At 31.4% G+C, this 17,062-nt stretch overlaps 2 protein-coding genes across 5 annotated transcripts; one reads left to right on the top strand and one right to left on the bottom strand.

Moving 5' to 3' along the window:
- The first annotated feature begins 1,109 nt into the window (after positions 1-1,109).
- Positions 1,110-3,538, top strand: LOC106124955 (putative odorant receptor 92a). Its single transcript, XM_013322002.1, has 5 exons — positions 1,110-1,899; positions 2,371-2,470; positions 2,556-2,657; positions 2,964-3,122; positions 3,254-3,538. Exons 1-5 carry the CDS (start codon positions 1,151-1,153, stop codon positions 3,305-3,307), a joined length of 1,164 nt encoding a protein of 387 aa, XP_013177456.1. The 5' UTR covers positions 1,110-1,150; the 3' UTR covers positions 3,308-3,538.
- A 586-nt stretch (positions 3,539-4,124) lies between these two features.
- LOC106126892 (glutamyl aminopeptidase) lies at positions 4,125-16,409 on the bottom strand. Of its 4 annotated transcripts, none has more exons than XM_013324811.1 (18): positions 16,189-16,409; positions 14,743-14,940; positions 13,935-14,290; positions 12,268-12,403; positions 11,438-11,714; positions 10,919-11,089; positions 10,612-10,709; positions 10,401-10,535; positions 9,929-10,095; positions 9,594-9,737; positions 9,179-9,258; positions 8,899-9,029; positions 8,424-8,624; positions 8,188-8,264; positions 7,720-7,877; positions 7,510-7,639; positions 6,895-7,117; positions 4,125-5,173 (listed from the first exon to the last, which is right to left on the bottom strand). In XM_013324811.1, exons 2-18 carry the CDS (start codon positions 14,938-14,940, stop codon positions 5,030-5,032), a joined length of 2,826 nt encoding a protein of 941 aa, XP_013180265.1. In that variant the 5' UTR covers positions 16,189-16,409; the 3' UTR covers positions 4,125-5,029. The 4 variants fall into 4 exon arrangements, with proteins under 4 accessions (XP_013180265.1, XP_013180257.1, XP_013180281.1 ...); XM_013324803.1 differs by having other exon boundaries at positions 9,179-9,264; XM_013324827.1 differs by lacking the exon at positions 14,743-14,940 and having other exon boundaries at positions 9,179-9,264.
- Between the last annotated feature and the right edge of the window lie 653 nt (positions 16,410-17,062).

A 17,062-nucleotide genomic window follows, 5' to 3' on the forward strand; every position in this document is an offset into this window, starting at 1 on the left:
GAAGTCTAGTATTCACCTCCCCGTTTTGGTTACAGATTAAATTTGAAAAAAATCTCGAAAGACGTATTGAAAATTGCTTCCCTCTATTATCAAAAAATTCTGCTGGAAAAAATATCCCTTATAGAAACTTTTATCCCAAGAAATGTCTTTCTGATGATGAATTTCATAAGATCCTAGCAAAAGCCCCAAATTTCAAGTCTGTAGGTCGCGGTACTTACCTTCAAGTTTACAGGCCGTAAATAAATATAATGTGATAATAAAAGTGGAAAAGTAAATAATACGAAACAAAAGGTATTCCATTCCTTATTATAACTAATTAGAGACACAATTAAAACTTTTGTAGAGTCAAAGTTTAAAAAATTGTAGTCGTAATACCCACGTCATTTGCTTTTAATACAAATGTTGTAGTCCGTAACAATTTTTATTATTCTTTATTTTTATTCAACATTATTCTCTGTAGTCTTATGAAAATTTCGTAATTCCTGTCTCGACTTATTACGTCTAAAACCAAGTTTTTTGATATTTTATTAGACGAATATTTAAAATGCGAATGTACATATTCAAATGAGAAAAAAAACAGCAATATTATATTTAGCCTTTTTTTAACAATGAAACTGGACAGAACAAAGAAAAGCCGAAAGTGGCTACTACATGCAACATAGTAGTTAAATTGCCCCGACTATTTCTCGACGGAGAAATTATTTCTTTGTTACTTAACTCCGACGATACTTTCCGAACAGTGTCGATACTAATTTCTTATATTTCACCATTTTGAAATGCAAGCGTTTCTAAAGATTCGAGTAAGTTAAATATAACTAAATTTATTCATTAATATTTTCATGACCACGAAAGACATTTTCCATTGTTAAAGTTGAATTTATATTATTTTCCTCTCATAAATGTAAATTTGTAAGACGTATTGATTTTAATATTGAAATTGTCGTTATTTTACATAAATTTACATTAACTAATAAAAACCCTTAAATATTAACATAGCAAGGTTAATAATTGTAAGTTTATATAAATTTTAATTAATTAGATAAGAAAACATAACCAACGTGGGGACCCAAAATGTCCAGAATTAAGAAAAAAGAAAGATAATACTTTGGTGACTCTCGTTTGGAAATCACTAAGAAACGCTGGTTTGTTTATGGATCCAATAACGGGCGGAGTACACTGGCTAGCCAATGTCGCAGCAGCTATTTTCTTTGTCGCTACCAGTTTGCAAGTTGTTGAATTGATTCTTGCTAAAGACGATCCTAAACACCTATTCGAATGCTTCAGCGTTCTCTCATTTTGTAGTATGGGCATTATTAAATTAATCTCATTACGATGTGACGGTAAACAATGGCAAAACCTACTCAAAGAAGCAGCGCAACTAGAAATAGACGAATTAAAAGAAGAAAGGAACCCATCAACCGTCGAATACGAATCTGATGATGAAAATGATTTTGCTATATCAAAATATACTAGTCGTTATAACAAATCTTTTAATTTTACATTTACATTGTTATCGAGGATTTACAGTTTTACAGCTGTAATATATATTGTGTCTCCTTTTATTCAATACACACTGTGGCAAATGAAGGGACAGAATAGTGTCGAGTACCCACATATTCTACCGGTATGGGCTCCATTCGCTGATATGAATATGTTTTGGTACATATTAAGCATTGGTCTAGAGACTGTGGCTGCGATTTATTGTGTATGTGTACACATCGCCTTTGACCTTACTATAGTTGGTTTGATGATATTTATACACGGCCAGTTCTCTCTGTTGCACGCCAAGAGCGAACAAATAGCCGGCAGCGGCAAAGCTTGTACTTTGAGGAGAGCAAGAGACGAACGAGCACATATGAGGATAAAAAATTGTCATCGTTTTCATATAGTACTTGTTAAGTAAGTATTATCTTGAAACTAGCAGTCGCCTGCGACTCCGTCCGCACGGGATTAAAAAAAACATAATTAGTAGCCAATGTATAAGCAACAATCGAAATGGGATAAGTGAGAGCCCAAGGGAATGTGATATTTTTCTTATTTAAAACGGTTTCTCGTTTACTTTTTGTGGATCTCTACTGCAGTGACACTTGACCATACTTATATTATTCTTTTACAGAAAATTACAATACAAGTGTACATTATAAACGCACAGTAAAAAATAACACAACATTTGCATACAATCGTATTTGCTTAAAAATTATGTTAACAAAAACATGCGCCTCATTGTTATCTTCTAAAAATCATTGTATAATATATTAATAAATAGTCTTCGATGTTCTAGATTTTTCTATATTATATTATTTATAAATTATTACGAAGTTAGTATTCAATAGAAGTACAACCTTTAGTTATATTTGATTGTTTTCACAGCTTATTAAAACAACTTAATCAGTTGACAAAGAATATTTTGGGCTTTTATTTCTGGTTGGCGACAGTCACATTGTGTTCCGTCGCGGTGCAACTTAAATCTGTGAGTAAACAATAAAAGTACACGTACTTTTACCTTTTACTCTACATTACCGAGAATTTCAATATCGTTTCTTTGTTTCTTGCAGGATTTGAGCACCACACAATTAATATCCTTACTACAATATATGGGAGCTACACTCACACAACTTTTCCTTTATTGTAATTACGGCGACGAGGTTCTAAATATGGTATGATCATAACATAATACGAGTACGTGTAATTTTAACAGTGGTAGACTCCAGCCAGACATGTTTTGCTCAAGGCCGGCTCCACCGGTAATATACCACGACTACACAGAAGACAGGCATGAAGTGGAAGTAATTCCGGATTTCTTCTGATAAGGTCTCAATTTAAATCTTCTATCCCCCCTTTCTTTTAAGAAAAAAATGAGAAGGGAAAGTTGATTAAGATAAAAAAGGAGCATTTTGCTATGTTGATTATGATTTATTCCTTGAAATACTCTAATTCAGAATAAAACTAATTTATATGATTAGAGCTCAGCTGGAACGGGCAGGGGTCCTGCGGGTTCCGCGTGGTGGTGCCTTAGCCCCCGCGTGCGCAAAGAGCTGCTTCTCCTCATGATGGGTATGTCGCGTTGCTATCAGCTACATGCCGGGCCGTTCTGTTCACTGAACTTACCGTCTTTTATACAGGTGAGTTCATTAGAATGAACAGTTTTTTTATAGTAACGTCATCATTGCAGCTGTTAATCTTCATCTTATTCAGTTGAAAGTAGTACTTATATACCTTAATTAAGTTCTAATGTAAAAGTGTAATTTTTCAGATTGTCCGCACAGCATATAGCTATTACGCAGTGCTCCGGCAAAAGTCTACATAAAAATAGAAGTTATCACAATCTGCACTAGACAATTTTAGTTCTGAAAACATTTATTCACGAAAAATAAAAAGCGACAGACAAAAAAGATTCGCTAGGGTATTCTAATATACAGAGAACTGTATCCATGTCCACTATGCTGTTAATGCACCTTTAAATGTCACTGTCAGATTATGAACTTGGATCATTTAATAACCCTACTAGTCATTTAAAAAAAATGTGACCTGATCAATGTATTTGTACAATCTGACGTTAACGTATATTATAATGCAAAATAAACATTTACGTAGTATATTAATTTTTTCACTATCCTAATGACTATTTCGTCTATTTTATTTAATTTCCTTAAATTAATTCTTTAATTCGTAATTTGAAATAATAAAATGAATATTTTAAATGTTAAAAAAACTATTTCCCTAGTCGTATACAATGTAAGGAAATGCTTATTCATATTCCAAACATATCTCACTAATATTTTAAATAAGAAACTTTCGATGGATGTTTGTTTGAAGGGATCTCCAGAACGGCTGCTGGAACCTGCTTGAAATTTGGCATAGATGTTCATAACTGCCTAGAAGAAGACATAGGCTACTAAGTTTTTTAATTCTACGCGGACAGAATCGCGGGCGTCGGCTATCGTTGGAATATGAATAAATGATATTATTCGCTTCAATAAGTCAATTGTCGAGATTTTTACAAATTTAAAACAAAACCAGCAATAAACACTTTCTTTTGAAACGGAATCAACGACTTGCATATGTGATAACTTATCGATATATCGATCTTGGGGATATATATGATGAGAAAAAAAAACACCAAAAAACAAAATACATTCGTTATTTATTATACATTTACAAATTAAGAACTTGACTTACAAACATTCCGAGCATCTTCTAATTCAATTGTTTTAAGAAGATTCGTTTTTCTCGGGTTCAATGACACCATAATTTAAAATCTTGTCTTTATTCATATACAAAAATACACCAAAATAAATGTATGGTGAAGTTAATATCACAATACACATTAATTTTTATCCTCAACGAGAATTTATGCACAGAATCCGCTAGCAAAGATGGCTATTACTACACAAAAAACTGCACGCGCAATTGTGAATTGCGTCTCTGAGTACCAAAGTCAAAAGCGTGTGCGTGTGTACTCGTCTTAGGACAAAAAATCGAAACACAAAAAGTTCTTTAGAATTAATACAATGTTGTAATTTGAATTTGCGTAAATTTCAAAGTTATTCAATATTAGTCACGACTATAGATAGAGGTTCTTAAATTTGTACTGTAATTAGATTTGCGTAGCATTTTAATAAAAATGTATACGCTATAAATAAAATTTGTTTTATGTGCGAATTGCAAAGTAATTATTGGACTGTAGTTATAGCAACTAAATGTGTTAAAATTCACTCATAAAATTGATAAAAAGGTATTATTTAAGACAGTTCATAAATTATCTTTAAAAAAGTAGAAAAGGGAATACATTTTTTTAAATCGCTAGAATAATAATTAAAATTTACATCGAACGCGACGCTAGCGCCAGCAAAGCTTTTAGTTTTCTTCCCATGATTGGTGCAATTTTACATTACTTGCAGCTGCGACGTACTCGAACTGAGGTCAACCAACAACTACAAGGTCGCGCGATTTAGCTAAAAAAATCCTTGTACCTATTTAAACATTGTCCTAAGTAAAAATATTATTTATAAATATTTCATTGGTTCATTTAGACATGTGCTTTAAGCCATGTGGCAACAGCCGGCTTCTGTGTGGCGGCCCAACGAATATTATTTCTAACAGTTTCGAGAGCTCTCTTCCTAGCTGACTCTCCCGCACCAGCCTCGGGATATTTCTTGAAAAATTCCTCCATCTAAAACAAGGAAGAGATCTAATATTGATAGTCATATTTCCAAAATTAAATAAAAAAATGTGTATGACAAGCAATACAAGCTTCTTGGAACGACTAAGTGTTAATAAAAGTAAAATTAAAAAAGAAGAAAAAAGTTATTAACAGCAAGACTTAATTACCAACTAAAAATTAAAAAAAAGATTATTAAGACGATCCAAATGAGCCCAAAATCGTTTTGGTTGTATCGTTTCATCCTAAGGCCACCTTCCAGCTCCATCATCAAATCAGCATGTTTGATAATGCATGTTTATCCTAACATTGCATTTTGATTTACTCATGTATGAAAAATTTTAGCTTAATCAGTAACCGGGAAGTGTTTTTTTTTTAATTAGCACGATTTGACGACAAACATCGGGTTGGGTGAAATTAAATAAAACAATGTAAAAATAGTGCCTGTTAAAATAAGTTGCCTTAATTGCTCCGCGGTTATTGACCAGTTAATATTGACAGACAATTGAAATCTATAGAACTTAAAATCTATATGTACTGTCTATTTGTTTAATATAAAGGTCAAGGTCAATAAAGAAATTCAACTAGCATTGCAGTAATTAAGAAGTTTAGTCAAGTATTAATCTTAAATTGTTAAAAAAAAATAATCTATTTACGAAGCTCTTCATTTATGTTATCGCAAATATGTTCAAAAGCAAACTGTTTACTGTTTACAATTTTTAAAATGGCACGTGTAGTATCACATTACAAATTTATAAGAACACAAATGTAAGGGACATTATTTAATTAAAATCTTTTAATTAATGTCTGTTTTTTATTACCTGAATCTAAACTTCATTGAATTGATAAATGTACTCTATCTGACCTCTTACTTTATAAAAGAAGGTAATTAACTAACGTATAAATTGTTATGTTATAATACTTAATGGCAAATCTTATTTACATTACGTAGTACAAGTTTTCTTTTTGTTTGGAGAAAGACATAAATGTATATGCTAATTACTCTATACTTTATGACAAAAGAGTCTTAAATCTATAATATTAAAAACGAATAATTAAGTAAAATATATTATTAAAAGGAGTCCCTTTAGGCAAAGTTCCGAAGATACTGGCAGCGTTCCCCCTGTGAATAGCTATACTAATTCTTTGTCCGAGGTTGCACAGGGAACCGAAGAGCTGGCAGCTCCCTGTGATGTCGATTAACTACAATTACAAACTCTTGTGACAAAATAAAACACTTTGTATGCCGAAAGCTATTGCAAAGATCTCGTAGATATAAAAAAACAGTGATTTTCACTAAATTCCTATACTACTCAACCGTACCCCTTTTATTTTCTTATCACACGAGTGTTTTACGTTTAACTGAAGGATAGATTGACTTGATAATTTAGTACACTATCAAACTCGTACATCTCATCTGATAATTGAGGTATACTACTATCCTATTTATAAAAAGCTTAGTTGCTTTAGAACAGACATGTTTAAGTAATTAAGTAATAGTAACAATTTATGCGCATATTCAACGTGTTAGAAAACAATAAATAATTATTCACAGGAATTGTTATTTACACATGTTAAATGTTTTAATGAATATTAAAATGAGTAACATCGACAAATATTACTCTGTCTTTAATTTTTTTTTAATTCAGACTATACCATAGAATTTTTCAAATTATTACACATAAGACATAGCCCTAAATGTTTAAAAAAAAGAAAACAAATAAGACACATACCTCTTGCAATTTAAGCGTAGTATCGAATGAGCTAGTGATGGCCGGCACCAGGCTGCCCAAATATCGACTGTTGAGAGTGAATCTATCGACAAGTTGTGGCCAGCGCGCGCGCACCTCGTCCCACACTAGCGCCGTGCCCATCGGGTTGGAACTTATGAACTGAACAACGTTCAAATAGTCCTGGCTACGGACATTGGATTCGTCCCAAGCTAGGGTTAAATATCTAGAACAAAACAATGAAAATTGAATATGTATATTATTGTTATAACGATTCAATAATGTCTAGTTACTGTCTATATTCTAAAACTTAGTATTAACTAACCAGGAAACAACAATTTCTTATTATTTCGATATAAATTAAAAATTCTACAACGAAATTTACTTTTTTTAATATACATTGCTGCTTGCTCGCGATTTCTTTTTATGATTTAAAATTTGATAAAATCGTTCGTGCAAATGTATTGTTAGGTTAGGTTAGGATAGGAATCCATGGAAGGGATCAATGCAGGAGCTCTCCCTCTCTCTCTCACGCATATAGTCTCTCTCTCTCTCACGCACATAGTCTTTCTCTCTCTCTCTCGTGTTGCTATAGTTAATATATAGTATAATTTTTACCTCTGCAGTATGGCCGCGTCCAACGGGGCTGCTAACGCATGCCTCAATTTGGCAAGCTCTTGAACGTCTTCCTCTTTCAAATAAATTTGAAACAATTTATCCCAATCAGATTGTGTTGCAGATCTCATACCTGACAATAAAAAAAAAACCTTATTTATTGTGCCACTTTATAACATTTTAATATTAATTTCAAAGCTGTATTTAAATTACCATAATAGTAAACAAAGTCTCTCAGATCGGGGTCTATGAGAACAGCATCAGATGTTCCATGGCTGTTCAAACTGCTCAAGAACAAGCCTCTTACTTTATCTTCGGCATCAGGCAGACGAAAACTGGTCGCCAACGATAATATCCTTGTACGTAACAGTCTGGAAATTTCAATATTAATAAATTGTGATTCAAGTTATATACTTAACAAATGCACACAACGGAGAATGGAAAAACAATGCTTAGAGAATGGAAGTTATCGAGAAGTTAACCTTACTTTATTATAATTTTTTAAACGGTTAAATTAATTATAAATGCGAATGTTTAAATGGATGGATGAACTTTGGCATACATATAGAGCATAGTCTGGAAGAACACATACGCTACTAACTATATTTTTTTAATTTCGCAGGGACAGAATCGCGAGCGACCGCTAGTTAATATATTAAAAAAACTTGTAGGTGAACTAACCCTTCTATAACAGTAAAATTACTTTGCGTCCATGTCTGCTCACGATAAAGTGGCTCCACTAAATTTTGTACATATTTCTGAAAAAAAAAACAAAAATGAATGCTCCGGTGAGAGTCCACTATTCAATTCTAATATATAATCTACTGTTATCAGTATTGCTATCTCTCTTATTTTCTTTAGCAAAAAGAGAGAAAACAATACATTACATGATATTGAAATTCCTTCTTAAAAATTACCTGCAAGTCATCATAAATTTCAGAGTTAAGTAATCGCGAAGATAATTGTGCAAATATAGAGGCCGCGGTATCCCAAGGCACGTAGTCCTTTTCCACTGTAAGGTAAGTAGTCAGGTTCAAAGCCAAGTCGTAAGGCAATAATCTGGCTTCTGCTAACGCGAACACGTCATTCAGAAGATGGGCACGATCAGATATGGTCAGCTGGAAGATAAAGGATAATTTTTGTTTTTTAAACTCTTTCATTCATATTTCCTCTGTTTATTTGAGTTATATCTAGTAATTTAAATGACATATTGTTATTGGACAGAGCCAATATTTGTAACACATCTTTAGTTTTATGAAAATACAATACTATATTTAAAAAACGTTTAAAATAGTTATTTTTTTTTAATTAAAAAGAATAAAATGCAACACAATGCGATTTCATGGATCAATTTATAGAAAAATGAAATTAATTATTAAATTACTTATTTACCTGTTCAGATTTATTTTTTAATTCATGTATTAATTTGTCCCACATATCGACTGGATAGTTCACTCTGTAGTAACCCACTTGATTGTTATTTATTTTAATCCATTTTTCTCCTTCTTTTAGGTGAAGCTTTACTATAAACAAAATGACAGTTTTAAAAACAGAACAACTCTCACTGTTACTTTTCAGTGTACATTAACATATTGTTGTCTCTATTCTTTTCAAGGGGAAGGAAAGAGATAACACTATTTTTGTCCATGTGTATCGTAAAACTATTAGTTACCGTTATCATCTTTGTCAGCAAACCATAGTACTTTGTGATATTTTCCCTTGTTTGTTGTGTATGTGATTGGTACAAACCATCTGTAACTGTAATATTGTATTACGAAACGTTGGTGTCTGAGACCAAAATATCTGTATTAAAATATATCGTCATCCCTATCATTACCATTGGCAAAACAGCGATAACAATATGTTTTGAATGAGGATTTTGGTCTCAGAAACCCACGATATATAAGGAAAATAATACGACATTATAAGTAAATCAATTATGAATGTTTCTTTCAAAATAATTGAGGCTGGTATGAATTTTGTTAAAGACTCAAGTAAAACTACATTATTCCAACATTTTAAGGCAATATATTTGTTATAGTAGAATTGTTTATTACTTTAGTTAATTTTTAATGGTAATTACTTACTTAAATTGTGAATCGTCGTTTTGTATCGCATCAGGATCGAGTAAAAATCGTGTTTGAGTCACAACAAAAGTGTTAGGTTCTCCGCTGAATTTTACATTTAACACTGGATAACCCATTTGTTTTATCCATGTATCCATAATATAACTGAAGATAATTAATAAAAATTAGACTTTTGGTACAAATTGATAGACTATTTGGAGCTGCATATTTATTTTGTCAAGAAAATTCATCTAAACGGGACAATTTTTTTACTTTTTTCACTAAAATATAGTTGTTATTATGCCAAGTAGTCCAGAAAATTATCAATTATTTTATAATATTTATAAAGAACTTACGAAAGATTTAAATTTGGATTATCCATTTTAAAGTAGGGTTCCAAAGACGAGAGCAAGTCTTGTGTCACAGTGTTGCCGTATTTATATTTCTTCAAATAGTCAGATATCCCACGTCGGAAATTCTCCTCGCCTATAAAACCTTCTAACATCCTAAGTATGGATGAACCCTAAAAAAAAATAAAAACAAAAATATGACTCGTCATAAAATATAACAGTCCAATTATTTCATAACTATCTGCTGCCCGCGTCTCCGTTGCATAAAATTAAAAAAGACTTAACAATAAGCCTATGTGTTCTTCCAGACTATGTTCTACATTTATGCCAAATTTCATCAAGATCCGTTCAGCCCTTCTGGATTTTGCCTTCTAACAAACATCCATCCAACAATCTAAACTTTCGCATTTTTATTAGTACCAAGAATCATTGTTAACTCATTCATATTATTTTTTAACAAGAACATTTTTTTGCTTACCTTATTATATGATATAGCATCAAAAATGGCAGTAATTTGATCAGGAGTCTCCACAGTTTGTAAAATAGGATGACTTGACAGTTTAGCATCGGTCACCAATACTGAGTGCAAAGTTTTTGTCAAGAATTGATCCAACTGAAATGACGCAAAAATAACAATTAAAATCTATATGAAACCATAATATCATTAAAAATAAATATATGTTTTTTACCATAGTCCATGAAGGTTCAATAGCATTTAAAGCTTTTACTTGCATGTAAGAAGCAAAACCTTCATTGAGCCAAACCTCATCCCACCACTTCATTGTGACTGGAAATATAAAAAGTTTTATTAAATAATATAACGAAAATCTTTCACAATTTTCATCTTAATTAATTACCAATATCTAGCAGATAATCACTACTTTTGTTTGCTTATTTATCTATTCAGATGTTTTAAACAGAAAGAAGCAAATTTTCAAACAATAATTCTAAAATTAAACCTCAGCTAACCTTATTATATAGTGTAAAAAAACTCACCTAAATTACCAAACCACATATGTGCTAACTCATGAGCTATTGTGTTTGCAACACTGATCTTATTCTTGGAGGATGCTGTTGACTGATCCACGAGAAAAGATGTTTCTCTATATGTTATCAAACCCCAATGTTCAGTTGCTCCTGACACATAATCAGGAATCGCGATCATATCTAAAATATATATAAAATATGAATTAATTTATAAAATATTATGAAACTTATCTTACTAATGTTATAAATGTGAATGTTTAGATGGATGGATTTCGCTAAAATTTGGCATAGATGTAAGACATAGTCTTGAAGAACACATAATCTATTTATTAAGTTTGTTTTTAATTCCGCGAGGAAAACGTCGCAGGCAACAACACCTAGTACAAAAACAAACTTGAATTGCACATCGAATTTCAAAAATGTTTTCATGTTATTGCAAACACCATTATTTAATTTAAACTTTTAAAACAAAAATGTATGACCATCCCTCTTATTCTACAAAAACTTTGATATAATGGCTTCACTCACCTAACTTTGGCAGCGGGAAAGGCACTTCATAATATTTTATATAAAATTGTGTAGCTCTTGTCCCAATATCCTGTGCAAAATCAATTTTGTGCATTTGATTTTTTTGAGCAAAACTGCGCAATTTAAAATTGTTTCCAATACCATCGGCATCTATCTCAGTTTCCTTATAATCAAAATCACAAACAACAAAACATGCCAAGTATGTGGACATTGGTACACTAGTTGCAAATGTCACAGCTTCTGTGTTTTCATCTTCACATTGTGTTTTAGATATTTCCTGAAACAATTATTGAATGATCACCATTAAATCTAGATCTAGGACCTGTGTTAAATGGGATATTTGTATGGGGCAATCATTTTTATCTGTCTTTGCTAAAAGAGTCAATATAAACCAACAAAGACTGACAGATTAGACTAATTTAGTCCCGTTTCCCTTCCCACCCTTTTTCTTATAAGGAAAGGATGGGAATTGGAAGTGGACTTTCCAGATGAGAGGATGCATGGGAAGGAAAAATATTTTCTTTCTGTGCATCCTTTCTTCCATTGATTAAAGCAATTGCGTATGTCTATGGGCAACGGTCACTTCGCTATTTCAGCGATTTTAGGTGGCGGCTTGCTTGTTTGCCACCTAATGATATAAAAAAAAGATACACAGTAAACAAGACAACTAAAGGTAATCTAAATATGAGACTTCATTATTGGATGTCTTAATTAAGTCATTAAAAGAAAAGACTTTATTTTCTCTCCAAGTATTTCATACTTGGACTCAGTTTTTTGAGATATTTCGTCTTTTAGTTTATATTTAATTAAATAAAAATAGTATAACTTACATTCATGTTAGAAAGAGCTACATAGGAGACTGGTTTAACTAAAGTAATATCATATGTTGCTTTGAAGTCGGGCTCATCAAAACATGGGAAAGCTTGTCGAGCATAAGTTGGTTGAAATTTACTTGCCACCATGCTCCTGAAAACATTTCAAGGTTTTTTAAGTTTCTTTTATGTACGTGTGTTTCTTATTACCTTATCGACAATGTAAATATTGTTGTATTATAAAGAAATTAATCATTCTAAAGAAAAAGATATTCACCTTTTATCTTTCAAATGAGATAAATAAAATCCAACAATATTACGAGTTAAATCACCAGAGAAATTGATATGGATATTGTATGTACCAGAACTTAAAATATCATTGAAAAGAATGACAAGTTGTTCCAAATGTTTCATTTCTATCCATTTCTGTATAGGTAATTCCTCTCCATTTTTGTACACCTTCACAGATTCTATGTTCAAAAATTTTGTGTGCAAGCTTAGATGATTGCTTTGATGTTTAGCGATAACATCAATTTTTACGTTCCCTTGGAAAACTCCAGTATTAAGATTGGGACTAAGGAGTAGCCTGTAATGAGCTGGACGGACTAATGGGGACAGTCTTTCAGTTTGAGCAGTAATCGGTACATTTTCCATTATCTTTGTTTTGGTATAATTCCGTTTAATAGAACAAAACAATAAGCGGTTCAATTTTAAAATTGATCGTAATGCAAGAGATCTTGATAGCATCGATGTACCAAGGTTTGTCGATAAAAAGCTTAAAAAATCCTTTTTTTATATAAAACTACGATTTTAAAACTCTGCACTCTGTATTATTTTCATTTATCACTTATCAGCTTATCACACAAACCATTTTTATTATGACGTTTTTGTCGGAGTGACAAATGACTGACAGAAGCAAAGATAGAATGACAAGCGGAACAACAGGAGCATGATTATGGATTATTGTCATAGATAACTTTTGGAAATTGTCCCTGCACATCAATAAAAAAGACAAATACACGAAGGGGTTATTAATACATTTTTTTCATTGTAAGTTAAAGTCATGTTTCTTTATACCTTTACAGAATAAACCGTCATCTTTCGAAAATGGATACATCAGTTAACGAAAATCTTTTAAACCAGCCGATACCCGCAATTTCGTCAGCGGGGAATAAAAAAAAAACTAGTGATAAATATAGCCCTATCGGGGATAGTGAATCTTTCGAGCATTCAAAGAATTTTTCAAATCGGTTCTGTAGTTTCGGAACCTGTTCAATGGGAAAAAAAACAATCAATAAATAATTCTCCTTGTAATATTGATATAGACAATTATAAAATAAATTAGTACGGGATGCTCACTGATTATTTGATTATTGTAACTGATTATTTGTAACGAAACTCTGGTATCAAAGATTGTTTACGAACATGCAATTGTTTAACTTTCTCTTTTATTTTATTTATTGCGATTTTGACTTGATGTATAATGTAAACTGCACATGCAATATGTTCATTAGCTTCTTTTAACTTTCATTGTAAAATACGTCAAATCCTGATATGTGAAAGTTAGAGTAACTATAAAAAGAATTCGTGATTTATTCAATATTTATGTTAATAATAAATATTTTTTTTTAATTTACTGGTCGTTTACCAATGACGTTCACACAATAAATTAGACTTTTACTTACCCGCCAGTTTTAAGAGAACTTGCGTAGAATCCAACAATTTTCTTATCCAGAGTTCCCGTAAATGTAATGGATAGAACTATCTTCTTTTGTTTTACTTCATTTTCTAAGTTTATTTGTAACATTTCATTATGGTATGTATGTTCGACAAAATCCTCAATAATCGCATTTGCATCGTTTAGTAACTTCACATTATGTATTATCAAATCCTTAGCGTGCATTAGTATTGTTTTCGTCGATTCTTGAACTTGAAGGAGAATAGAAACATTTCCTTCGAATGTTTTATTGTTTATATTTGGGGCCAAATATAGTTTGTAATTTAACGGTTTGACGTTTCTGGGCAGTCTGTTATGATTATTCTGTAAAAAGGAAAACAAGCAACATAAGTAGGTTCTTACAAAGCGCATCAAAAAGGGAAAAAAGGAGAAACATACATGATTGCGTCAAAAATATGCCCCACTTATAAAATTGTTAATTCCATTTATTAATTTCAATTGTCATCTCTCATGACAGTAAAAATAATGTTAACAAAGATTTTTTATTGCCTAAAGGAACAGAATAACAAATAAAGATAGATTTTGCATATTTACATTTCCTTTATCAATGGCAAACATAGCTTGTGTCAGCGATTGCAATCAGATCCTCAGAACGTCGTCAAAGCTTATAAGAGATAAAGTAGAAGAGTGAAATCTTTGATTGTCAAATCCTACATAATTTACCTTAATTTATTCACATAAGTAAAAGCAGTGCGTCTACACATTATTTTTTTATCATTAATATCAGTATGCTAACTGTATTAGCAAAAACTTACTTCAACTATTAAAGAATTCCATGCGGACATTATTTGATCATTCCTTAAATTATCCGATTTAATAATCTGTCTATGTATAGGAGTGTTATTTTTCTTGGAAGCGAGTACTATAGTTGACACGAAGAGGCAAAATGTGGTCGTTGCCAGTATCACGATTATTTTGTTGTGCCATAACCACTCTAGTATGTTTATCTTCATCTGAAAAACATAGCCGTTTTATATTAATACTGAAGAAATGTTACAACAAATACTTAATCGATAAATACTTAATCGTCCAAATATAATATTATAATTTCTACAAACCATTGAATGCATGGCTTGAACAAAATCTGTTGTAACTAACTAGTGCTGATTTGCTCTGGATTAATGAAGAAACAAACAAAAAAACATTTGAACACAATGCTAGTATTTTTAAATAACGATCATATCATTAATATGAAATAATGTGCATATATTTTTATTTCCCATCTTCAGACTAATACTATTCATAAGTTGATGATTACAAAAGATTCAGATCGGATTTGGCAAAAAAAATTGGAATAGTAACTATCGCACATACAACTTTCGCCTTTTTTCACGCGATAGGCGTGCACTACTTTCTAAATAATTATATCTTGACTGTGCACGTCTAATTAAATTATATAACTTTCCATACTTATAATTATTACTATAGGAGTTACAGCAAACTTCCAACATCGATAAAAAATTCTTACTAAATCCTTAGCGCGCGCCTAACTTAATAGCCCAACAACTCTCAGAGAAAGAACACTATTCTATCGACAAGGAAACAGATTGTTACTTTCGTAAGAACGTACATATGTACAACCCCAAGTATTAACATAAAGCCGCGGTAAAATTATACCGTCTTTTCAGTCAGACAAGAATAAAACATAAAATTTTGCTACAGTTAAATACACCATAAGACGTGAAGAATAACTTATTACATGCTTAAGTATAAAACCTGGTAAATTCTTCTTCAGACTCGCATTAATCTGTGTTCAATATTATAAAATTAATGGCAATAAACAATGTACAAAGTATTACTATGTAAATATATTTTGTTTGATGTTTAAATATGCAGTAATTAAGTTGCAGGTATTTTTGTCACGTATCACTATGCAACAGTTGCTACAAGTGAAACTAAGAATTCTGTTCCATAATATCATTGCAAAATATAAGCTGTTTATAAGTTATTAATTTATTCAATTTGAACGCATATACACGTGTTTTTGTTATTGTCCCAGATTATTTCAATTCTGTGCTACATATAAAACTTTAAATATAGTCAGTGACATTGATACCTTTTTGAGACAGAAGTGATAGAAAGATTGAAAAACACGATAAACAAGATAACTTTTTAACTAATGTTTGGATTGGTTTAATAGTTTCAAACAACATGTAAGTACAAATTTTTCCTTATACCTAATATTAGTATAAGTTACATACCTTCAATCGTTTTCCTTTCACTTAAACCTGAATAAATCTCGACAAAATCGATTAATAATCACGAATTCAAAGCCCGCACAAATATAATCCAATCAACTAGGGTAGAACGACATAAAAATGTTCTTCATCTACCTTACACTATTAGACATCAACTGAGGTCTTGGTAAAAAGCAATAGCTACAGCTACAGGTTACGACATTACTTCGCCGTTTCACTCGCGTACTACTTTGGACTTCTGCAAGATATTATTGTGACCATGAATCTACGAGGAAAAATTCCCGACAATAATTATCGCATTAATATGCAGTTAAGAGGAAATGTGACTTGATACTTAACTTATTCTGAATACATAGAAAATTATTAAATATTGTACATTAATAATAATGAATTTAGTAAAGGTTATATTGACCATTTGTTTGAATTAAAACAAGGCGCGTTCACCAATTTATGTCATCGAATTTTAAGTGCTTTTCGATGTCACGCGGTTTTCCAGAGACTAAATGATAGGATGATGTTTTGATCGATAATTTCTATTAATACTTACGACCCTATAAATCTTATATCGTTGCAGAATGCAGCTCCCTCCACTAGTATTGTTTTTTATGGTCACCGTAAATTGCAATCTGATTACAAACACTTCATTTGTTATGGCTTGCAATTGATCCAACATCGTGATACAAATCTAATCACAAATTCACAATCGTTTACAAATCTTCCAACGTATAGTATTATTTCTTTGGAATCTTGGATAGCCGATAAAATGTTAATAAATCTTGTAGTTATGTTGTCTTTATGTTGAGTTGAATCCCATGTGTTGGTATTATAGGAGTTTTCTATTAACTTAGTATAGTGAACGTCAAAGAAAAAAAAACGT

Source organism: Papilio xuthus, unplaced genomic scaffold, assembly GCF_000836235.2.
Source record: "Papilio xuthus unplaced genomic scaffold, Pxut_1.1 DF828952.1, whole genome shotgun sequence".
NCBI classification, from domain to species: Eukaryota; Metazoa; Arthropoda; class Insecta; order Lepidoptera; family Papilionidae; genus Papilio; species Papilio xuthus.

Excerpts from the sequence above, each read along its gene's own strand:
- LOC106124955 (XM_013322002.1), top strand. The coding sequence starts at position 1,151 with ATGGATCCAATAACGGGCGGAGTACACTGGCTAGCCAATGTCGCAGCA. Across the intron at positions 2,658-2,963 it reads GCGACGAGGTTCTAAATATG|AGCTCAGCTGGAACGGGCAG; the intron begins GTATGATCATAA and ends TTATATGATTAG. Across the intron at positions 3,123-3,253 it reads ACTTACCGTCTTTTATACAG|ATTGTCCGCACAGCATATAG; the intron begins GTGAGTTCATTA and ends GTAATTTTTCAG.
- LOC106126892 (XM_013324803.1), bottom strand. The coding sequence starts at position 14,940 with ATGAAGATAAACATACTAGAGTGGTTATGGCACAACAAAATAATCGTG. Across the intron at positions 8,625-8,898 it reads TAAAAAATAAATCTGAACAG|CTGACCATATCTGATCGTGC; the intron begins GTAAATAAGTAA and ends TTTATCTTCCAG. Across the intron at positions 7,640-7,719 it reads AGACTTTGTTTACTATTATG|GTATGAGATCTGCAACACAA; the intron begins GTAATTTAAATA and ends TTTTATTGTCAG.